At 35.3% G+C, this 26,197-nt stretch overlaps 1 protein-coding gene across 1 annotated transcript; it reads right to left on the reverse strand.

Moving 5' to 3' along the window:
- Positions 1 to 3,543: 3,543 nt before the first annotated feature.
- On the reverse strand, positions 3,544 to 25,961 carry LOC145601441 (uncharacterized). Its single transcript, XM_081657464.1, has 9 exons — positions 24,886 to 25,961; positions 21,634 to 21,689; positions 21,463 to 21,545; positions 21,278 to 21,356; positions 10,552 to 10,662; positions 7,068 to 7,177; positions 5,360 to 5,443; positions 4,208 to 4,245; positions 3,544 to 3,993 (listed from the first exon to the last, which is right to left on the reverse strand). The coding sequence occupies exons 1-9, from the start codon at positions 25,868 to 25,870 to the stop codon at positions 3,923 to 3,925; spliced, it is 1,617 nt and encodes a 538-aa protein (XP_081513590.1). The 5' UTR covers positions 25,871 to 25,961; the 3' UTR covers positions 3,544 to 3,922.
- Positions 25,962 to 26,197: the final 236 nt, after the last annotated feature.

Below are 26,197 nucleotides of genomic sequence, written 5' to 3' on the forward strand. Positions count from 1 at the left end.
ATGACTTTCTCTCACTAAAACCTAGAGTTTCTCTCTCTAAAATTATGATCTCCAAAGTTCTCTAATTGATTCTCCTCTCTAAAAATAGAAGGAAACACTATATATAGGAAATATACAAAAGAAGAGTTAGTTAGATCGTCCCAAAAGAAACCCCAGAAGGTGCGGTCGAATCAAGGAGAAGGCGCGGCCGCGGGAAAAAGGGTACGAAACAGAGACCCAGATAGGTGCGGCCGCACCACCCAGGTGCGCGCCCGCACCATGTGCGTGCACGCCCACACCTGGCTGCAGGACATCCTTCTTCTTCTTCGTCCTACCTCATCCTCGTGCGCTCGTCTCGGTGATGAGGATGAACACTAAGGTAAGCAGTCTTGAAATGGATAATTTGGTGGGTTCATGGAAAAGATGATGCCCCCACCACATGCATGCACCGATCTCTTGACTTCCTCCTTGCGTTCCTTCAAACTTGAAGCTCCAAAAGGCGAACACGAGACATCCAAATTGATGAGAAATGTGAGAGGAAGGCTCGAGAATCTTTGGAAACACGATCATAACCTGAAACAAACGAAAACAAACAAATAAAAGGGAAAAAGAACAAATAAACAAAGAAATGCACAAAACAAGGAAACTAGCTACGGAAAGCACAAACTAACGAAATAAAGAACAAAACCAAGAAACTAAGGAAAAGAGCTATAAAATAGCATGAAAATCATCCTAAAATAGACCAAATGAGTGCCATAAATGACAATCATCATTGGAGTGCAAGGGTGTCGGTTCTGGGCCCGATTTAGTGTTTTGATTATAACTTCTTCGTTTTGGCTCGGAATTAGGCTTATAATATACCGTTGGAAGATCTTTGAAAGGGCTATCCATCTGTATAGGCCTCGCACGGGAATTTGATGGTTGGTTTATCTGTTTGACTTGTTTTTCAACAATGTAGGTTCCATTGGATCCAATCATTGCATTTGACGCATTTGGGTCCGTTATTAATCAAGTTTAAACATGTATGAACACATTTTAAAGGCCTAATTAGTAATCAGACAAGGCTCTAAGATAACTTGATCTCAAATATGGGTTTTAACTTACTTCATAATGCTTGTCGTAGTCCATAAACACTTCAACTTTGATCTAGTATGAAGAATGGGTTTTTATAACATCATCGCACTTCCTTTTCGGGACAAGAGGCCAAAAGTAGGTGTCTACAGATAGAAGGATATTCTTCATCTTCCAAAGGGGATGGGTGGTTTGGGAATTAGATCGATGAGTACTTTAAACAAGGCAATGCTATTCAGGAAAGTCCAGAGAATGCACTGCAACCCTCAACTGTTGGCCTCGAGGGTACTATATCAAAAAGAGTTGAGCCCCCTAACCACAGGTCAGAAGGGTTTAAAGCTAGGTCATTCTCCTTCTTAAGGAAGGAGAGGTTTGTTTTCAGTGGCTAACAGTTTGGTTGAGGGTTTTGCCTGGAAGGTAGGTTCTGGGGAAAGGATCAAGTCTGCTAATATGAAATGAGTCAATGGAAAGGTACCAGTCATGGCGTCCAACCAACCTTTGAGTGGTGTGGGTACATGTCTTGTAAGTGACTTTCTTCTCGGTGGGCCTAAAAGATGGAATATCTCATTAGTAAAAACAAGGTTTGAGTGGGAAAGCGCTAGGGAAATTTTAAGCATGGAAGTGTCAAATGACCAGATTGAAGACTTATTATATTGGCCTCATCATTAGTCAGGGAGGTACACGACTAAAACGGGGTATGCTTTTCTACAGGGGCTGAAAGCCAAGGAGTCTTATCATACGGAGTATAAGGAGGTGTGGAAGAATCTTTGGAGGTTAAATATTCCTCCAAAATGGAGCCTCGGAAACTGCTTTTTAAAGAAACTGCTTTTGAATGGGTTGGCAGTCAAAGCCAACCTCCACCATAGGGGGATTCCTGTACAGATCGGATGTGATCTCTGCGAAGAGAAGGAAGAGGATTTCCAACATCTATTTAGAGAGTGTGAAATGGCACACTGTTCTCTTATTTTCAACTTAAATCTTGCTGAATCTACTCCTTTGCGACAATGGATTCAGACTTATATCCCGCTCTTTTATAGCGAGGATGGCATTCATAACGATAGGATCACTAAGATGATAGCGACCATGTGGTGCCTATGGATAATCAGGAATGGCCGGGTCTTCCGAGGGGAAGATGGTGATGGAGAAGTATGGCTGCAACATCTGGGTAGGGCTATGGCAGAGCTTGATATTTTCCGTGATAAACAGGGCGGATATTCCCATGAGTCAGACAATGTGAATATTCGACCTCCGGGGTTTTCCTACGCTTCTTTGGGGATAGAGGTCTATAATCTAATCCATATTCCAATCACAGCGCAAGGAGTAACAATTCCTTTTTTATGGTTCTTGGATGGAAAGTACTGGCAATGCAGGGATAGGATGGGCTTTCTCTTTAAATGGTAATAATTATCAAGATGGGGGAGGTCATTTTTGTAAACCGGTGTCAACTTTACATGCGGAGTCTCTTGCTTGCTTAATGGTCGTAAGATGGGCGACATCAAAAGGTTTTTCTCGTGTCTTCTTGCTTTCTGATTCTGCAAATCTAGTTCATAATCTTGGCGATCAGCAGTCAGCGGACGTCAGCGTTTTGTGGACAATCAGGGATATCTAGAAGTTGGCCTCTACGTTTAGGACGTGTGTTGTTTAAAAGGCAGGTAGGGACCAGGTGGCTAAGGCCCACGATCTAGCCAACCTTTGTAGAATTAGTCTTTATAGCTTTGTCACTTAGTTGTTTTGTAGTTTGCTGTATAGCTGACTTTTTTTTTTTGTGTTAGTAGTTTTCTTACCAAACCAATTTTTACGAAACTAATGCAAGGAATAGGTAACACTATGTCACCATTAGCAAATATGAGGTTAAGAATGTCTTCTTTTAAAAGATTATGCTATACTATGTACTTAAAATCATTAAGCATGCTCATGTGTCACGAGGGCTCTTGTAACAATAATACTACATCAGGTCCAAATTACTCGCAATTTTGGAATATTTTATGTCACAAATAATACCCCAAAGTTGCGAGTAATTTGGACCGGAGGTAGTATATATATTTCGTATGTACAAATTAAATTAACACTTTCAATAAATAGATTATAAGTCTGTTACAGAGTATTTTTATATAATGAAAATTGTTTAAAAGGTACTATGCTGTTTGTGTCATTTTCAAGAACTAATAGATGATTATTAATCCACGAGTAAATAATTTGAATAACATAGATAATTTTCTTATATCATATAACTAATACGAAGTATATAATATTTTTTTTGACAAAAATAAATGCATGGTATCTTACGTCAAAATATACTAGATCAAAAGGGATGTATACCTCTTACAACAGTGTTTATATTAATGACATGTTTTAAAATTTGGCATATAAATAAACTACCTGGGCATCACACGGGGCACTAATCTAATAATATGTTATAATCAGTCAAAATTTGGCCCACAATCTCAACATATGACAATCAGACACCAATCTTGTCCTGGTTTCGCACCAGAGTTGCTAATAAAATTGTAATGTTTGCTTAAACTGCAAATTTGCGTATATATTATGTGCATGAGTTTGTCACAATATAGAGTTATAGCTAGGAAAGATTTTACATTACTACTTCACAGTTAACAGAGCATCAAACAAGCATTGAAAAATAAGTTGGTGCAAAATACAGGCTTTCAAAAGTGCCCAAGGGCAGGACATCTGATATACTAATGTTTGTTTCAATGAACTCGATCTAATATTTCTGTACTAATCTAATATCCCAAATTAACAATGCTAATTGTACTTCTACAAAAAAAAATAGCATTACTTCCCAAAGTATAATCTAAAAGAAAACGAAAAAGGCGATCTAAACTTTTGTCAGAAGCAACATGGATTTGTGCAGCTAGAGGTACCTTTTTGTAATTTGATCCTCTAGTTCTTGGAATTCATAGGCATCATCAGCAGTGTATTCCCCTGAATCAATGAAAGAGTTTACAAACCAAGGCCTTTAGTTCAGAGCATCAAGAATCATACATTGAAATACGATCTCAGATTCAAAACGCAGTACAAGGTTGTACTTCCAGAATGAAAGTAAATAATTAAGGTGCATTATTCATTAATATGTCCCATGTCCAAACTCTTTGTTATGGATTCAGTATTATTTAAGAAAAAAATTGAGAGATTTTACCAATTGAGTCTCTCCGCAGGGCAGTTAAATGAGCACAGCTGCAACACCAAAAAAAAAATGTGTGAAAAATCAAACAACAGATGTCATCAAAGAAAATCAGATGTGCAGAAACAGACATTGGGAGATGCAGGAGAAATAAGAGACGGCTGCAGTGCACAGGCACATAAACAAAGATACTATGACACTGTCGTTGAGAGGCTTGATACTAGTAAATCAACCATAATATTGCTATTCGTCTCTTATATAGTTATACGTAGTAATTAAGGAATAATTAAACTATTTAAGCTTTTAACTCTAGTTTTATCTATTTTACCCTCAATCTATCTTAATCTCTAGCTGCAACTGATCCTAAACTCTCTCTCTACAACTCTTCTAGCTCCCCCAGCACCTCCAGTCAATCACCTGCCATAGCTGGGATTAATTCAATTAGGTAGTAAATGGATAACACAAAATGTTCTGGATCAACTATCTTGTAAGATTTTATATCTCCTTTTTGCATTCCTATATCCTCAATTCTATTATAATCAGCCTAATAACACAGCTGCATTATTGACAAGTGTTATACCCAGGCTTAAAAAATACACATAATTATTACAGATTATCCAAGGAGGTAATAATTAACTCATTGTTATAAAGTAAAATATAGCAGATGTGCACGTGCACACACACTCTCTACCTTCAATAGACGTAACCTCGCCAAACACACACAGTGATTTAATGCCTCCATTCCTTTTAAATGGTTACACTTTTTACATTTGTTTATTCCTTTTTGTTAGTTACACTTTCTATATTCATTCACTTACTTTTGTTGATTACACTTTTATTTTCCTGTATTGGAAAAACTTGACTTAACACAAAGCCACTTAAAACAATGTGTCTCTATCTCCTACTTTTTATAAACCAGAAGCAGTGCTAGGATATTGATCTGTTTACAAATTAAGAAGAAACATAGTGTCAAACTAAAAGGAATTACACAATAATTTAAATACCATTACAGTATAAACATACATTACCTTATTTTTTGCAATCAGGGGTAAATAAATATATAAACGAGAGAAGCCTAGGAAGAAGATAAAGTATCGTGATAAAAGCAAAGTACCAAGCCATTCTAATTGAAGGGAGCTTTACAAGATTACAACAAAAATAAATTACCTTCCAAGAGCCTTCCCCAAGTCTGCGCAGAGGGATCGAATGTATGTGCCTTTTGAACAGGTAACTCGAAATATCAAATTTTGCCTGCAAACATATTGATAATGTAAATATGTGGATAGACTCCTTGCTAGCATCTTTTAGCTAACCCTAGAATTGGTCAAATTAATACTACCCTGTGTTTTGAAGTTCATAACACTTTGACTTTTGTTACCATTTACAACTCCACTTTGACTACCAATCACCATTTGGATTTAAATGTAAGGAAATTATACATACATGTAGGTCTTGTTAGATATTTAGAGTGTCTCGGAACACTGGCTATTTATAATTTTACAAATACATAATTAGAGATATCATTGGTCAAACTTTTACAATGGCTGCTGTGAATATGAAGTGTGTAAAGAACTTTTAGAAACAGAGGTGGTAATAGATTGTCAAAGTTATGTGATCCCAAAACAAAGAACAACGGCAAGGGCACATGGTACTAAATTTTGGATATCATATGCATAATATTTTGCTGTAACTACATTTTTTCACCTAATTTAGTGGTATTGATCATGTTATGAATCATTTGATTGGCATGTGTCCTAGTAATATTTTACAAATTATTCAAACTATAGGATTGTTATTAAAGGTAAACAGAAGTGAATTGAAGATGGGCCCTCAATTTAGGATAAAAATCTAAGGCAAGATTAGTGATGGCAACCTAAAGCAATAGGAAGAGATTCTTACGGATCACACCCAAGGTCACTCTTGCCCTTGTGCAAACATACAGAAAAGAACACCAGTATGCCAAAGATTGATAAAGTTGTGTGAGTCAAGTTAAAGCTCCTTCGACCATTTCTCTCCATAAATTTTGCTTTCTCAATAATTTTATTAATCTAACTTCTATTTACATTTAACATAACTCACGAGGAATTTTTGAAGTATACTTCCTCAAATAATTTTATTTAAGGACCTTGTGGCTAAAATTGTAGTTTCAAGGTTGAGCTCATCTCTAGGATCTTCAACTTTGCTTTAACTTTTGAAAAGTTCTTTAGCCGACATTTTGATATATTAAATGGTTTAAATGGGTAAAAGACAAACATATACAGATTTTTTAGTTGTTGTATTACTTAAAATGCCCAAGACATTCATTGCATACTAAGGGTATGTTCACATTTACTGAAGTGAGCTGAGCTTGGAACTGATTGGAACTGAATTGAAATGAACCAATGGGAGTTGAACTGAACTGAATAGAGCTGAAATGAATATTTTATGAGAGAAGGAAATTAGGAGCTGAGCTAAGCTGAACTGAACTAATTGGAGCTGAGCTGAGCTGAGCTGAAATTAAGCCGAAGTGAATAGGCCCTAATATACTTCACCAATATTGATAACGTAATAAATATACTTCACCCACCAAATTCTATTTCCAATAACATGAAAACTCATGCAAGTAGTGAAACCCCCACTCATATACAACCAAATACTAAATGAAACTAAGCATATTAAGGTGCAACAAGTAAAATTCTTAAACATTAGATGACAGACATGTAATCAGATGGGCAAAAATAAGACACATGGAAAAATGGAGGTGCTGAGATACATATGCTAACAAAACAATAGCCATAAAGTGCACCTCCAGCATGCAAAGAGATAGGAAAACTATTAACAAAGAGATAGGCAAGTATCAGAATTTTTGCCTTCCTATAGCTAAGTTCTAACTGACCTGTCTTCTAGGCTGCGCTCAATGTCAAACTGAAATATTGAAATTCGTCGAGGCGAAAGTTCAATGATTTCTCCTCTCCTGGCTTTCTCATACAATTTTTCACCACCAACCTATATAATGAAATACATCAAACAATACCAGCATTAAAAATTCACCAGCAACAATTATAATACAATGTTCTTAAATAATGTTGTAAAGTTTTAAAGGAGGCATACATGTGCATTTCATAATTCATATACAACATACCACAAATATTTCAAGAAATAAACTCAATCCAAACTCAATTTAAAGGACAGGCAAAATGTTAAATTGCTTTATAGGATCCAGTAAAAATTATACTTAATGTGAGAAGGTGAGAAAGATCTAGATACAATAAGTATATACTGCCAGTACATTGACTATAAACAGTAGGTACAATGAGTGTAGACCATAGATACAATTAATATACTTATATACGCAATAATTACGTGTATAGACAAGCAATTCATTAGTATGATTACACTAACAGCAACCTGTGCACAGTATATCAAGAGTTCTTAGTACATAGTATGGGTAGACCATAGATTAAGTAGACCAATTAAGGGGTCGTTTGGTAGGGGGCTTTAGGAAAGAGCAAGGGAATGAACACTTTTGATTCCCCTGTTGTTTGTGGGATCATTCTTTCCATTCCCTTTACCTTCTTGTTTCCCCCACTTTCCCTTACCATGATTCCCTCAATCCCACCCCACCCCACCCCTCCCCTCCCCCCAACCCACCAAGTGGTTCATCCAAGGGATTGATTCGTTTACAGTCACCTACCTTCATCACTACTCAACCACCAATATTACCCACTCATCCATGCCAACCACCTACACCCAACCCAAACCATCCTACCACCAAAAGACCCACTAACCTCAATAAATGCCCGAAAAAACTCTCCCACCACCCGAAATTCTCCAGCCACCCATTAAAAACCTAGCACTCACCGAAAACCTTCATCTTGTCCACAGAAACCCTCCTTGCAACTGGAAAACCATCCCCCCAACCACGCAGAACCCTGATCACCCCGTCTTAACCGTTCCCCACCCATAAAACACCCACACGAAATGCAAAACCTGAGAACGAAAAAATGAATGAGAAATGAAAAGGGGAAGGGCTAATGATGGTAGTCTTCTTGTTGGTCATCGCCACCTCGCAAGAGAGGGTGGGATGATGTTGGTCGTTGTTATTGTTATTGTTGGCCTAAAAAGTGTAAGATGATTGTGGTTGAATATCTTACTTGTGATGAATATTGTGCAATGGTGGATTGGTGATGGTTGTTTCCGTTCCGTGTCACCTCATATATGTACAAACATCTAAGAAGTAAGATTTTTTCTTTCCATTCTCCTTGTATCCCCCCCTTCCCCCCCACACACACACAAACTACAAACTAGAGGTGGAGGTTGAAGCTTTGATTAAATGGCTTACAAAACTAGTAGCTTGAGGTTACCACTTACCAGTCTCTAAAATAGTGAATTTAGATAACAAGTCTCCTTAAATTATACTATAAATCTGCGTACCTTCTTTCTATTTCCCCCACCCGTTAGTCTCATCCCTAGGTTGATTCTAGTCTTCACTGATTTGTCTCACATGCACAGGTGATGATTGCTTTGGCTGCTCCTGCTGCTCTCGGTTGCCATTGGTTTTGTCCTCTTCTGGTATAAGTGAGGATCACGGGTGGCATATCTTGATCCATCACAATTTTCAAAGGATACAGAAAAGAATGAAGCCTAAACACTTCTAACTGGAGTAGACCAATTCAACATATGTAGGACACAAAATGGGGCAATTTGATAAACAATTATCTCCAAGTCTAACCATTTTTACAATGCTCATTGACTCCTAGCTCATCTGACCCAATCACATGTTTTGCAAATTCACATTCCCGACACATACAACATCCTTTCCCTATGGTAAGTCCCATGACAGACTATCTGCACCTTTCTACCAAATTCAAGGCAATTTCCACCAGGAGAGCTTTAGATTACCTACTAAGCACTGCTACTATTATCTGCTACTGCTTGTAATTGCATCACATTACAGCCACTTATCAACGGCATAGTGTTAATCGGTTAATCCTCAATGTGTTACAGCTCACATGATATTTTGTCAAGTTTTGGCGGGAATATCGGTTACTAGAGTTTGTTAGCCGGTTTTTTCCTTATCCTGGTTGTTAGAAAAGAAGATTCTTTTTGCTTTTCTGTTTTTAGCTTGATTAGCTGGCTATATAACTCAATGAATGTATTAATTTCATTAAGCAATTAATACACTGAATCTAATCTTCTCTCTTTCTCTCTCTATTCTGTTATTTCTTCTCCTTCCTCTCTTTCTATTTTCTGAAAATCTCTGCTGATTTCTGAGCTAAGAAATCGGATAAGGTGTCCGACCTTATCACAATGTCACTGAATATCCAGTTATAGAGACCTGACACCCAGTCAAAGTTTTCAGAAATAGAGCAGAGATGGTGAGGGAATAAAAACGATCAAACATTGGGGGTAGTACTCTTGCCTGCAGTCAGGATGCACAGCAAGATTTACAAATACAATTTTTTACATGTAATTTATCCCTATGACTAATAGCTCTAGTCCGTAGAGGCCTAGAATAAAACAGACACGAAACATTAGACTGATGACCAGACCAATTGACCAAAAACTAATAAGAATCACTCTTTGCTATCAGTTTATTCCATATGCATGAACAACTATACACAATATTTTCATTTCTTCTTTTGTTATCACTCTCCCAAAACCTAACCCTCTTGTTGCCTTCAGACAACACACCAAATTCCATTTCACAAGGTAATCATATCACACCTCCCTATTCCCCAACTAAAACTTTAAAAGTATTCCCTCACCAGCTTATAGAAGTCGGCGTAAGTCGGCGTAATAGCTGACACTGATATTGTTGGTCTAGTTCAGTGGTTTTTACAGCCACACCGGAACCACTAGAGAGAAAAGTTGCGTAGAAAACATGTCTGCTTGCTGTAGATATGTCCAAGAGACCTTTTCTTGTTGGGGGAGGGGGGGGGGGATGAAATTTCAAAGTTATGATGGGGGACGGCAATAGAGTTGTCTTGCCATACGTAAGAAATCCTCAAAGAACAATGACATCATATCCATCAAAGTAATCCGTGCCCATTTTTGGCAAGATATTCCAGTTACGTATTTTTGGCGTATCCGACTAATTTTCATCCCGGGTAGGCCAGTACTTTCTATGTTTTCCAACCTCCACCTTCAGAGACTCACCTTTTGCAGAAATTTTAAAAAAGAATGCACAAAGTCTAATACTTTAGGATGCTCTTTTGACGGTTCAACTGAATATTTTAGCTAAATGAAGGGTTCTTAGAGAATAGAAATATAGAACTATGTCAACAATTGTTTTCAATGTTTATAGCTTCATCATGCACTCTTGATATCTTAGCAGCAATTTCAAGGAAAATTTAAAGATATAGAATAGCTAGACTTACTTTGATTGCAGAAAACATAGGAGGAACTTGCCAAATTTCACCGGTAAAGGATGCAACAGCCTTTCTTATGTCATCATCCTTGATATGTTCCCATGGTTCCCGTTGAATTACCTGGGAAAAAATATGTTACATTCTAATGGGATAGCAGCTACAAATTTTAGATGAAAATAAATATCTACAATGTGTATATAAATTTTATTTCCATCATGCAATAGATCGCAATACACATATATATAAGATACTGTGAACTAAAAAATCAAGTACTCTTCTAATGATACAAATTGCAAATGAGCAATAACATCACCTATAAATACTGCATTAGGAGCCTTCTTATTAAAATAACCCAGACAAACAAAGGCTTAAGAAACTAACCAGCTATTTGAACAAAAAGCTAGAGAAGTACACTTTTCTATCTTATGCAATATGGAAGACTATCACAGGCCCGGGGGATGCGACTTCGATTATGACCCGTCCAACCCTAAGCCCTTTCCCGACCCCGAGACCTTTGGTTAGGGGTGTCCATAATTCGGATAAAAACCGAAATCCAATCCAATCCAAACCGAATCATCAATTCGGATCAGATTCGAACTTTAAATCGGATCGGATCGGATTAAGATTTTTTTAAAATTCGGATTTTCAGATTGGATCGGATTTACCCTAATTGGATCCAATCCAATCGAAAACCGAATTGTAAAATTAAGCTTGAATAAATATAGAATTTTTTTTTTTTTGTTTTTTTAAATTTAGCTCAAATACTTACTACTCCCTCCGTCTCTTCATTAATGTTCACTTTCTATCATTTATTACTCACATAATAATGAGAAACTGGACATTAATAAAGAGACGGAGGGAGTACTACATAAAATAAATTAGGGAGACTTTGTATTAATTAATTAATGAATTGACGTTGAACTATTTATTTTAATCATGATTTTGAAGACTTTTATTTATATTAAAGCTTTATTTTATACTTTATTAGGCGCTAAAAAAATAATGTGTTATAATTCGGATTTTCGGATCGGATCCAAATAACCGAATTTTACTTCGAATTGGACCAAGAGAGAAATGCGGGTCCGAACAGATTGGAAAATTGAAAACCGAATTATATTTCAGATTGGATCGAATTTGGACTAAATCCAAACCGAATGGACACCCCTACCTTTGGTAGGTGGGGACTTTCGGGTGAGCCTATTTTGGATGATTGGTCGCATTTCTTTGCGATAAATAAGGCTAGGAGAGAGGGTAAGTTGAAGGGCAAGGCACTTATGGAGGTGGGTGATATTATGAGCACTAGTCGTGTGTTTTCGAAGACCGATGAAGGAAGTACCCACTCTACCCCTTACCATAGTGTCGGCTACCCCCCGCCCCCCCCCCCCCCCCCTTACTTGCTTGTTTTAAGTTAGTATTGGTTCTTATGCCTACTTGATGTTAGGATTTGAGCTTGGGGGGTTAGCTTATTGCAAGCTTAGGGGACTATTTACTTGTTTTGATGTGCTTAATGTCTTTTTTCCTTGCTTATATGGATCACTTTGGCTATTTTTACGAGCTTTTGTTGTTTAGTGCTTGTTTCTTGATGATTGATTGGTTCGTGATATTGTTTCTTGATTTTGTTGATTGTTTTCTTGGTTGTTACTATGTGTGCTTCTTGATCGATTATGCTACTACACCATTGATTCCCATAAATACAAATCCCATTGAATCCAAATTTTCTTTAGTTTGGCTTTGCTTTCTTTATTTTTTTTATTTTCTTTATTTTTCATGAAATTACTAACTTTCTATTTTGTGGAGTTTTTCTCTTTCACTTTTTCTTGTCTCATGTTCTAGGTCCTTTGTTGGAGCATATGGCACATAGAAATGGTAAGAGCTTCCTTGTTATTTTTACCTCGGGTCGCTTGGTGAGACCTTTCTATTTTCTAATCTTTTTTCTTCTTTTATTTTTCTTGTGTGCATAGTTTAGTTTTAAACTAGGAGAAGTTGAACGAATCGAGGTTGTATGCTATAACACCTTGAAGATGTTTGGGGCCATTGGCGTTGTTCTCGAATGGCCATTGTTTGTCAATTGGAAATTATTTGTTTCAACTTACACCTTTATCTTCTACTTCTATCTTTTTCAATTCTTTTCTTTTCATTTACCTTTTCTTTTGAATTTATATACAAATTTTAAAATACAAAAAGGTTTTCATTCGAGGCAAAGTTTTCTTTGTATCTTATATTTGCTTTCGCCTTGGACTTAGTAGCTTTCGGACTTGCATTTTTGGATGTTAAACTTCCTAAACGGTAATGGTTTGCACGGTTTGAGAGTATGCTCGATTGATTCTAGGATAGGGTATGCTAAGGTAGTTTGTTAAGAACTTTCCGGACCTTGAAGCCCTAATCTACTTGTTTGTGGTAAGAAGGTCTTGCCTCTTATAGTAAATTTGAAGCCAAGAGTGAGTTTTTGCTACAACCATGTGAGGTTTCATTCTAGCCTTCTACCAATCTTGTGTGAGTGGCACAAGATAGTGACCAGCACATTCTCTTATCTAGAACTTGAGTTTTATCTCCTAAGATCGTGACCGAACCATTTGGGAAGGACAAAGGCATCTTTTCAGGATGTTATTTTTACTTTATCTAGGTTTAGTTTTATCATTTCTGGTTTTGGATTTACATTTGCCACCTTGCTAACCTTTTGAGCCTTATCCTCTCTTTTCAAGCCATATCTCTAGCTCTATAACCATTTGTTTCATTTTCTTTTCCATTTTTGGTTTTTGTGAAGCATATGGTCCATGGTTTGTTGGTGTTTATGGAGTATTATGTATGGATGTTTGGTTCTTTTAGAGAGAAAGTTTATATTGTACATAGTTTGTGAATAAAGGCAAATGCAAGTTGAAAAAGCCGTCCATAGTTAAAAGAGGCGAGGACAAAGCAATAAAGCATGAATTAAATAAAAAAAATAAATAAATAAAAAAAAGAGCAAAAGCAAATGCATTGAACAAAAAAAAAAGAGAAGAAAAGAAGAAAAATGAAAAGCACAAAAATATTTTGTTTGTAATCATTATCTCCCTAGTTTAGAGCATTGAGGACAATGCTCCATTTAAGCTTGCAGGAAGCGTGTTTACGCTTTTTGTATATATGTTTATGATTTTGCTTTGAATAAGCTTGGGGGTGTTGGTGTTTTTGTATGGTGATAACTTGATTATGGTATTAAGGATTAATCACCCTTTGCTTCATAAATTAGGTATACCACCAAATTTAAAATTTTAACCTACCTTTAGCCTCTTTGCCCATACATTACAACCCTTTCTAAGACCTATTGACCTTTGTGGTTGAGTCACAAAGGGAGATGGGAGTCAAGCCTATGGAACGAGTTTGCATAGTAGAGTAGCCCTAAATCTCTTCTTTTCTGGTTCTTTCAAGAAATCATTGAGATGCTCACTAGAGGTAGATTTGAAACTAGTAAGGAGAACACGGTAACATTGTTTGGAATGAAGGTGAATTGTGTGTTATTAGTTCTCTACGCTTAGCGTATTTTATGGTTCAATTAACCTAACGTGCAACCCCTTACTTATGTAGAAAGCTTTATATCTATTTGTGTTTGCCTATTTGCGAAGGTCCATTTCAAAAGTATTTATCTTTTTTTTATTTCATTTCTCTTTTAAGCTTTGCCTCCTTTTACTTTGAGAGTTATGGGTTAAGCTCTTTGGAAACCCTTACGAAACCTCACTCGTCCAGTCGTCTTCATTGGCGACTTTGGGATTTTAAGGGCTTGTTGTAGCTAAAAGCAACCATGATTCTTACGTTAGTGAGTTAGTGTATATTCCCAACCCTCTTTCTTTCTTTTCTTTATTTGAATAAGCTATCATGTGTCATTTGCTTTCTTTTTCCTTTTTCTTGCTTTTGGTTTGCTCAAGGACGAGCAAAAGTCTAGCTTGGGGGAATTTGATGAGTGTCATTTATGACACTCATTTGGTAGCATTTTGGGACGTTTTCTTTCTCTTTTATAGTTTTATCTCTTTAGATAATGCTTTAGTTTCGTTCGTTTATGCTTTGGTTTCGTCGTTTCCTTTATTTTGTGATTTATTATGATTTTAGGGTATTTTCGTCTTTTGTACTTTACTCGTTTTACTTTCTTTTATTGTAGGACTTGTTCGGGGCTCGAGATTTACTTTGGAAGGTTCTCCAAGTTTTTTAGATGCTCAGGAGAAGACCTCAAAGCATTTGGTTGGCTAGAGTTCAAGATAAGAAGCAAGCCCCAACTCTTGTCATTACCGCTCTCGTGCATCACCCTCATCACATGTCATCAGTGAGGAGTATGCTTGTGAGCGCAAGCACCAAAGCAAAGCTGAGTATCCAAGCTGCTAGGCCATCACTATGGTGAGTTAGCGCAGCAGGTCCATGAGGTGCACATACCCATGTGTGCGTGCCCACAGACACGCGTATATGTGTGCGTGCGCACCATAGGGAGGCCGAGCCTCATGGCTAGCTTCCTATATATACTTATTTTCTTCCTATTTTTTAGGGATGACATTTTTACTAGTGCAATTCCAGATTTTCCACATTTAGTAAAGAGAGAAAGTAGAAAGAGAAACACCTGGATTTTTAATTTGTACTTCAATTTACTTCAATCAGCTTGGATTTCCCCTTAATCAATGATAATGAGTCGTAATCAAACTAAACAACTGAATTATGTTAACCAGTGTATAATAAACTGAACCATTTGAACCCGAACAATTTTTATTTTTCTTTGTTATCATTTGCTTTTCACTTCCCAAACCCTCTTTCCTTTTTTTCCTCTAATTCTTCTCCTTTGGTTTGATCTTTAGTTTTTGATGTTCGATAATTGTTTGCTTGTTTTATATTCTTGATTAGTTGTTAATCATTTGAATTTCTCTTTGATCTTGTTTTTCTCTTTAATTGGTTGAATATGATGATGATCATGATTAGCTTGGTTTTGTTTCTTGAATTCATGATGATTAGTGAGTAGATTTCTTAGCTAGGGTGAAGGGGAATTGGTAGTTTGATGTTGATTTGGGGATTTAATCAAAAGATTGTTGTAACTAAATTTATTGATGAATTTGTGCATGTGTTTGCATAAGAGGATTGATCAACCTTGAATTCTAAACTTGATTGCATTGATAATCTTGATGACATGACCAATTGATTTGAGATTGTTAATTTTCATCTTGTTTGATTTGTGTAACTACTAATTTGTCATCCATAGAGGAAACCTCGCTTGGCAATTAGTCTAGATAGCTTTTTGAACACTTTGAATGCATTTATCATTAGGGTCTGTTCTGTTCACCTTATTTTCACTTATTTCAGGTTTGATAAATTCAGATAAGGGTTAATAAGTTCAGATAAGTTCAGGGTTAATAAGTTTTAAATTAACGTTCTCCTCACCTTATTTCCACTTATTATATATATAGAGTTATTACTAATCAAGATTGCTTTTCACTTTTTTTTTTTTTTTTTTTTGTAAAATTTTATGAGTTTTATTATCATGATTTCATATAAGAATAAAGTAACATTTGCATAAAAAATAAAATTAAAGTAACGTTATACTCATAAGTTATGGTAAGACTAGATAAATTTTGCTTATATAAAAGTTAAGCAAATCAACAAGTTTATTATTTTTGTGAAAAAAACAAAGGGAAATTAATGAGAATGAAAGTCAGATCAACAACAAAACCAAAGGAGAATTTTTACTATTTCTAAACTATTAAATAGTAGTGTTGTTAACCATTAAGTTTTTACTATTCCTAAGCTATAGAATAGTGATTAATTGCATGTTGTTAAAAGTCAAGTACACTATTTTTAAGCTATAAAATAGTGGTTTTAGTTTCTTCATGCATGCGTTTAGTGCTAATATATATATATATATATATATATATATATATATATATATATATATATATATATATATAGAGGAAGGCTCATGTAAGAACCCTCCTCTGTATAAGAACTCAATCTTATATAAGAACCAATCTCAGCCCTTTATTAGTTTTGATCTAACCATCTAAAATGATCTTTTAGTAATGGCATTTCTGTAATTTTGAGAATTTTGTATTTAGAACATAGAAAAAAAAAATTTAGAACATAGAAAAAAATTTAGAACATAAGTGGAAAAAATTTAGAACATAAGCAGAAAATTTTAGAACATAAGAAAAATAATCTAATAGATAGCAAAAATTTAGAACATAAACAACCAAAAAAATTAGAACAGAAGAAAAATAATTTAGAACATAAGGTGAAAAAAATAATCGTAGCATAGGTAAAAATTAATAACATAATCTGAAAAAAAATAATTTTGAACATAGAAAATATTTAAAACATAAGCTGAAAAAATAATTTAGAACATAGGAACAAATTTAGAACATAAGCTGAAAAAATAATTTAGAACATAGGAACAAATTTAGAACATAATCTAAAAAGCAATTTAGAACATTAAAAATAATTTGGAACATAAGTAGAAAAAATTTAGAATATAAGAAAAACTTTAGAACATAAGCTGAAAAAATAATTTGAACATAAGCTGAAAAAAATAATTTAGAATATAGGAACAAATTTAGAACATAATCTAAAAAACAATTTAGAACATTGGAAAAATTATGGAACATAAGTAAGAAAATTTTTCGAATATAGGAAAAACTTTAGAACATAAGTTGAAAAAAATTTAGAACATAGGAAAAAGTTTAGAAAATAATTAGGTTCTTACATAAGAATAGGTTCTTATATAAGGAGGGGTTCTTATATATATATATGCACGCACATGCTTTTTCTTATTCAACAACTAATTAGGTGTATCTTCACAAAACACCAAGAAGGTACGAGAGCTTGTTTATGAGTATTGTAGATAACTTCATTATTTTGATACTAATACACTATTTTCATACTATATTTTTCAAAGTATACTTGATCGACAACCAAGCTATATACGTAAGTCTATATTAGCTACTAAGTTTGAAATATGTTATACTATCTTAAATTATGTTTGACAATATTTTATTTCATATACAAGGACATGATTTGCTAACTTATACGAATTTCGGAATTGAGTAGTACGTGTACCTTGATTTTTAAACTATAGCTTTAGAGTGTTTGTTGTTTTGTGCATTTTTTATCTTAGCACCTATATTTGTAAGTCCCAACATCACCCATATTAGTATCTTATTGACTTCATATAGTTAATAATGCTTTGAAAATTTTATTTATTAGCAAAATTACAATGGCTTCTAAGGAAAGGACATCATGGAACAATGAGGATTTTGAGGTATTTTTGGATTCAATAAAAGAAAACAAAAAGTCAAGAGGTGGCAAGTATAATTGGGACACAATTGTATTACGTTTGAATGCACAAACAGGGAAAGAGTTCGAAAAGAAACAATTGGAAAACTTTCATAGTGACATTAGAGGAAAATTTAAAGCTTGGAACGAACTTAAAAGTTGGACAGGAATTGGTTGGAATGAGGAAACGGGTTGCCCTGTGATTGATCCAAAAGATGAGAAGTGGAAGGCATTTATAAAGGTAATTAGGTTATGAATTTTGCTTTCTGTACTTATATTTTTGTTATTATTACTTGGAATAATATCAATAATTTTTTTTTTCTATTATATTGCCTTATAAAAACATAAGAACTCTTGAAGCTTTCTAAAGAAACCCTTGATGTTTGAGGATAAGTTGTATGATATATTTATTGGGACGTATGCAACAAGTAACAAATCTTGGTCTCCCGCCGTTGGAGGACCGACCATACAAAACAAACACAAACAACCCATGATTCTTATTCAAGATGATTCTAAGGAAGGAGCTGATGAAGAACTTAGAACCAAAGATGATGATATGGAAGATACTGAAAGGTCAGCTTACGAAAGCAGGTCCCTTCCCGAGAGAACCAAAGATGATGATATGGAAGATACTGAAAGGTCAGCTTACGAAAGCACGTCCCCTCCCAAGAGCATATCTTGTAGCAAACGTAAGAGTTCAGATTGCGGTGCTACCTCAAGAAAGAGTGTGAAGGATGACATTGAAACGTGCATGGATTATTTAAGAAGAAACATGCAACTTCGTTCCTCTAAGACACAACCCAGACCATCTCCATCAAAATATGAAAAAATGATTTCAATATTGGAAGGAATGCCGGCAATTAGCAACTACGGAAAGTCTTTCATTCTTTAAGTGTTGGAGTTCTTACGTGATCCAGATGAAAGTGATTTGTTTTTGTCTCTTCCGGATAATGAGTTTAGAATCGTGTATTTGAAGACAAAAATCTCATTCCCAGATGATTGCTATAGGCCTAGCTTCGATGATAACTTGGATGATGATTATTAAACTACCATAAGTCGTCTAAGATGCTTAGCACTTGATATTTTAAAGTTTGGGTGTGTAAGTTTCATATTTCCAATATGGAATAAGTTCAATTTTGGTAACTAATGTGTTTTTATTGTGATATGTGAAACTTTATTTTATTATGTTTCAATGATAAGTAAGAAGAGTCACATATTACTAATTACGTATCTATTTTTTTTTTTTTTTACAAATTAACTTTTATTTTGATTTGTAGAATGGACGAAACATTGCACAAAAATTGTATGATGTATATTGCTTTGCACGAGTTGAAGAGATTACTGACTCAAATAGAACGAATGCCTCTAGGGGGTGAATGCAAGTGAGTGGATACATAGGTTATTGACTGGACATTCTAATTTGTGCAAAGAGCAACTAAGGGTTGATAAAGATATCTTCATAAAGCTTGTTGATGTATTAAGAGGGAAAGAACTATTATCTGATGGTCGATTTATACACGTGGAAGAGCAAGTCGGCATATGTCTATTCATGATGGCTAAAGCTGATTCATATCGTGATGCTACGAAGAGATTTCAACATTCGATATCAACCATTTCAATCTACTTCAGAGTAGTGTTGAAAGCTTTGGTTTCATTATCTTGTGATATTATTCGACCATACCAGAGTTTCAATGAATCACCACCAGAAATTAAAAACAATTCATTATATTGGCCATTTTTCAAGGTAACAATTCTAATGTATTTAGTTAGTAAAAATGTTTATCCTAACATGCTACATTTTTTCATTCTAATATTATTTTTAAAAAAATCATTCTTAGAATTGTGTCGGAGCTTTAGATGGTACCCATATAGAAGCAGTTGTTGATGATGTTGGTGGTAAGCCATATAGAGGACGTAAAGGAAACAAAACATGGAATGTCATGGCTGCGTGTTCGTTTAACATGTTATTTACTTTTCTTAATGTGGGCTTCGAAGGAAGTGCACATGACACGACAGTTTGGACACATTGTTTAGGCGATGTAACCAAGAAATTCCCCCATCCATATTTTCTTCTGAATGAATAGGAAAATACTTTTTAATACTCTTGGATATCTAAGCCCGCATATGGGCAAAGACTTAGGCATCACTTACCAGATTTTGAAGAAAGGGGTCCACCTATTGGAAACTTAGAGCATTATAATTATCGACATTCCTCTTTACGTTCAACAATTGAAAGATGTTTCGGCGTATTAAAGAAAAAATGGAAAATCTTAAAGATGATGCCACCGATGGATGAAGCATTTCAATTGTCTATCATTGTTGCAACATTTACGCTTCACAATTTTATCCGTCTATACGAATTAGGGATACCAATATTTCAAGAGGTTGAAAAAATGGAGACTAGAGCAGATTATAATTTGTATGATATTCAAAGGAAAAAAACTATGAACCGTATTCGTGATAAAATAACAAAAGATATATGGAAGTCGGTTGGAGGTGTCGTAGAGGATGATACAGAAGAAGGAGATGATGAGAATGATGATGATGAAGCATTAGAAGATTAAAATTTTATTTGGTGTTATTGCAACATACACTTTTGCTTGTTTCAGTGTTTATTTTTTTTAATATTTAAAATTATCAAAATGCTAATATTTTCATATTTTATTGCTTTTATTTTAATATATTGTTATATATATACTCATATGACCAATATGTTACACAATATGTTTCAAGAATGAATAATGTCTAATAAAGTCTTATAAGTGTTAAAAAAGTTTAATAAGGTCAAATAAGTGAAAATAAGTGTTAATAAGGTGTAATAAGTTTGATAAGTTCAGATAAAGGTTGATAAGTTCAAATAAGTTCAGTTAAGTTCTAAGTTTAGATAAGTAAAAATCAGGTGAATAGAACACACCCTTAGTTCTTGTAACACTTGTTGGCTCAATTTACCCCAATTTAGCACCTCTATCATGAAAACATGTGGAACCTAATCATAGCATCTTTGTTATTGATATTACCCCTTTTATTTACTTGCTTTAGTTGGTTTGCTGACTACACATTCATACACTTTCGAAATAGCTTAACACATAGACTATAGTAATTGACCTTCCATTCCTCGTGGATCGACTTGGACTTGCCCCTATACTAGGAGTAGGTTTGGTTATAAATTTTGTTGACTTGGGAAGACTAGCCTAACGACCCTAGTTTCACCCCATGTCAATAAGTTCGGTAAGTCCAAAACTGGTGAATAAAGCCACAAATCAACAACCCCAATTCTTAGTGGCACTCATTTTGAGGTAGGAAGTAATAGTGATACTCAACTTGTTTTTCTTTCTTCCTTTTTATTTTTCCTTTTGTTGTTTTAGTTGAATAAAGAAAAACTATAACTAATTAACTGAAATAGTGTAACTAAAAGAATTGAATTTCAAGAAACACAGTCGATACCAAGGAGCATCAGACAGACCGGTGAATCTGCATCCCAAGTGGAAGTTGCCTCCCCCAGACGGAAAACTCCACTGTAGCCCTTAATCATACCCTGATACCTGCAGCAATAGTATTAAATTCAGGAATCTGATGTCTATGATAGGATGTAGCTTAGATAACCAAAAAAGGATTGTAGAAAAGTCATTGTTATGCTTGAAAACTAACTTGTCAGCCAATTTAGTAGCTTTCCCAACACAAACAATCAACAGGCCAGTAGCCATAGGGTCTAGTGTTCCGGCATGTCCTACCTGTATCACAATAACTATTTGAGGATAATACACTGAAAAGGAAAGAAGCAATCAAAGTAGCATAAAACACAGAAAACAAGCAGCATACCTTTTTGACTTTAGTCAGACGACGCAGCTTGCCACAGACTGTGAATGAGGTCCAACCTGTACAGTACAGGAGTCAATTTAGCTTACAGATTCGTGGCCCATATGATCATCAATTTTGTTAGTTAATCAGCAAGCCAGCATTGATTTGGCCACATCACCACATTTTACAGATTAAGCTTACCACAGGCATGATATTGGGCCATGACAGCCACAAAATCCACAATGCCAGAATAATTTGTTCTGCGGCAAATCTATGCATTTCAAACCCAGCCTGAGTTATATAACTAATTATAATCTCAAGGTCATGATTTTGTAAGCAAATCATAGGCTAATATTAACTACAACTATTTCAAAAGGTTCTCAATTTCTCACAGATCATGTAACAACTTTTTGTGGCATCTTATCACAAAGTCCATAGACAACAGTGTGAATGACTAGAATTTATTTTTCGATAAGAAGTAATGCATAGTGCAGTAGTTACAGTACTTCTGTAAAAGCCAGATAAATAAGCATATCCCAGCAGAATACTACTGCCATAGAAGCATGGTTAATATAAACAAAAAACCTTACTGACCCTTAATTAACAAGAATCATTGAATATTTCATAATGACTAAACAACTTCACACTACTAAGGGTAAGTCGGTTAGAGCTTTCCTCCTGATTCCAGGGATCATGAGATCGATTTACATATTCTGGCAATTTCTTGGGGGGTTTCATCCAGTGTACAAAAGCGTCGAGGGTAGAGTGCTTTTTTGCTCTAGGCAAGGCATATTCAAAGAGGCGCACCAATAGCGCATGAGGCGCACTTCAGTACATTTCTTTTAGTTGTTTAAATTGTACGTATCACTTCAAGGAGGCAAAGCGAAGCAAGCCCAAGGCACACCTAGGAGCAGCACGCCTTAAGCTATTTTATACATTGATTTCATCCACAAACGCAAAGTTTATGACTAGCTGATATTGCTCGTCATCATTTAGCTATTGCATTAATATTCTTGTTGCTAGTCATACATATAAAACAAACCTTGCTTTTTGTTTGAAGATTAAATCTAAACTTTGCTTCATTCAAGATTGATCCCAATTAGAAAATTTACCCTAATAGGAAAACGAGCTTCGCTCTTCTAGGAACTAGGTATTCTCGTGGTTCGCGAGAAGAAAGCTTGACGATGATGAATTTTCCCCCTACCTTTCAACAATACAAATTTGATAGAGCTGGGTAAGGCAGTAATGATAGTTATCTTTGGAAAGAAGCAGAACAGGTTATTGGATACTTAGCAAACGATGGTTATTCTCTAACTTTCTTGATAGTGACACTTGAATGACCCCTAAAAGGACCTTGCGTCAATCAACAAGATTTAAGTTGGAAAATTGAATTAAGCCAACCACTCCACAAGTATCTTATAATATCATAATTCATAGAAACACAACTGCCAATCCTTCGACCTTTTCAGTATCCAGCATCAACCAAACATATGACTGTCCTCCATAAGAACAAGAAGAACAATAACATACTTTTATGTAATTGTCTTTCCCCTTGAAATGTTGGGACTCTTGGGAGTTCCTTCCATCTCCTCTCAGATCTCTTATATTGCTATCCTTACCTTCTAAACTCATGAGAGCCTTTCACATCCATCACCTAGCCAGATCATCAACCCACTCGTGCCTTGCAAATAGTTCAACCACTCATTCATTCTACGAACAACAGACAAGTTCTCAACAGGGCAGCCCATGCCCTTTTCCCATTTATTGATTTTTTGCCTGCTTTCCTTGCTTATTGTGTTCATCAATAGGAGGTTAAAACAGATATGGCTGTAAACAAAAATGTCCCTATTAAAAAGATTTTATACAATTCCCTTCATAGCTCACATTAAATACACAAACTTCTTGCCTCTTAAAATGGTGTACATGTGCAATTTTAATACATGGAATTTCTCCCCTCTTCAGTCCTCAAAGTTGACATTAGATTTTTCCACTGCCACCAAAATATGCATCAATGGTCTCCCCACATGGTTCAGAAAGCAGGTTTATATTCATTGGGGCACTTTATTTCCATCTATTTTCAAAGCTAGTTAGTTAAACAAGTGAGTTGTTACAAAATCCTAATTCCTAACTAAATTACTTCATCCTGAATTGACAATTCGCTTACCAGGAATGAACCACTTAAAGAAAGCAAGTATTCAATGCATATTTGTTTAGCCACAGATTTCATGAATGAGCTCCACTCTACTAAGAGTGCATCTCTTCTTTTGAATTTTAATTATCTGAACTAATAAACCCTCAACATACCTTACATGAACTTATCAACTGATTGCCAGTGAAGTTTCATTTAGAGCTTATCTGATGAGTTTATTACTTGTGAATTGAACTCCTGGTAATATTTGGACATAATGGAAAACTAGATTTTAAGAAAATAAAATTGAAAGAAAACTCCTTCATTCTTTCAAAAGTTGTTAAGAGCTTTATTTGACACCTGGATCATTTAAATATCCTAAAATACAGCTCCTACAGCAAGAAGCTTTAAAAAGCACTTTCTTTTGTTAAAAAGCCAAAATACATGTGTGGTGCAATCAAAGAGACTTAGCTTATTACAGAAAACTACATCAGGATTCAAGAAGCCCAATAATTTGTGAACCATTATTGCTTAGGCTCTAAGCAATGCAAGTGTAACAAGCTAACAGCTGCTTACTGCATAATCTTTCACGTGGCCTGTCCAATCTGCTTTCTGTGCTCAAATGCAAACCATGCAGCGGTTGCATATTTTAGCTATTTCTACTAATGCAAACAAATTATTCTCACATATTTTTACTTTTATAACATTCCAAGTAAACAGAATTTAACAAACATTGCTATCAAAATTTGGATTTGAGTTGTATAATTGTATATACTTCGTATATACATATTCAATGACATAAAATGGTGTAAGTTAAAATCAAAACAAAACAACTTTTGTCTTCCAGTAGCTCAAAAAGGTGCAAGATGTTCTAGGCTACATGGATCCGTTAATCATATTGCATCAGGTTTTTAACCCATTTCCATCTATTTCAAGATCAAATCATCAATGTACTATGATCAACTAGCCAAGCGTATCAACACGAAAGCAGCATACACAAGACACAAATAATCAATCATGACTTCCATTTAGTATGCAGAAAAATTGATACTATAAACACTAAACTAATTCTAAGTTAATACACATTAGCAAGACCATTAAGCAAAATATATAATTCGAAACGATAAATAAGAACAAACTCTCACCTTTAGGCTTGTTCACTAAAACAACAGTTCCAGCAGGACTATCCCATTTACGAGGTAATCCAGAAGTTCTAGAAGCCAAAAAAGGCTGATCAACACCACAAACTTCATCATTCTTATTAGGGACTTTCTTCAAACACTTGAAAAACTCCTCTACCTTCTTCTCAGATACATCCTTAACACCACCTTCATTAACCCTCCTATCATCACTTCCTTCCTCGAAGAAAACCAACCCTTTATCCTCCTTACCCTTCCCCACACTATCCACCCTCTTCTTCCTCGTCCGCCCTTTCGAATCACTCGAATTCGACTGCCCGGGTTCTAAAAAAGCCTTATCTAAACACTGATCAGGAAAATACTTCTTCTCCAATTGATACACCATCTTATAATGCTTATCTTTTTCCCAAGGAAAAGCTAAAGCATCATAGAAATACAACTCTTCTTCTCTCTTATGCAATGTTCTTGGCTCAACAACTTCAGGCTTCAATTCGACAAATTCGCCCTTTTCCCTAATCTTCCTCCTCTCATCATCAGAATCATCACCAAACATCCTTTTTTCCCTTTTCTTGTAAAATTTCCTCTTAGCCTTATCCAACCCCTCCAAATTATTGACACTATTAACTTTACTGAATCTTAAATTATCATTCTGGGTTAGTTTCATGTCAACCCAATCCTCGAAACTGGAAGATGGGTCGGGCTCTGCCGAATCAGAATCGGATGAATTAGTGAGTTTTGAGTGAGGATGAGAAGGGAGTTTGGTGGGGGAAACTCGGGGAGAAGGGTGGGAGATAATCATGTCGTATTGAAGAGGGAAAGGGGTGGAAGGAGAAGAGAAGGGTCGAATAGGGAGTACACATTTTGTTGGTTGGAAAAATGGGATGGGAAGACGCTTTGAAGAGTGGAGAAGGAGGAGAGAGAAAGAGGAAAATTGAAGTGATTTACAGGCGGCCGCCATTGTTGTTCTGGTTGTGGTATTACAGTTGAGCATTGTACATTTGTACTAAGGATAACTAAGCAGATAGTTTGTTCAGTTTTTCAATTCATTGACTAATTTTCTTCTCTCATAAACAATTTAGTTTTGCTCTTTTTTGTTGGTAGTTGATTAGATGATGATGTTAAAGTAGTTGTTTGGCTAAGGAGTAGTGTGAAACTTGTATGAATGATTGATTGTGATTAATTTGGGGATTGTGTTGTTAATTGTTGAGATTAAATTGATTAATGTAAGTTTGCATGTGTGTAATTCGATTAGGCCTTGAGAAATATGTTAGATTGCATTGTAATGCTTATGACACGACCAATTGATTTAGGAATTGCA

This window comes from Chenopodium album, chromosome 21 (assembly GCF_948465745.1).
Source record: "Chenopodium album chromosome 21, dcCheAlbu1.1, whole genome shotgun sequence".
In the NCBI taxonomy this organism is placed as follows: Eukaryota; Viridiplantae; Streptophyta; class Magnoliopsida; order Caryophyllales; family Amaranthaceae; genus Chenopodium; species Chenopodium album.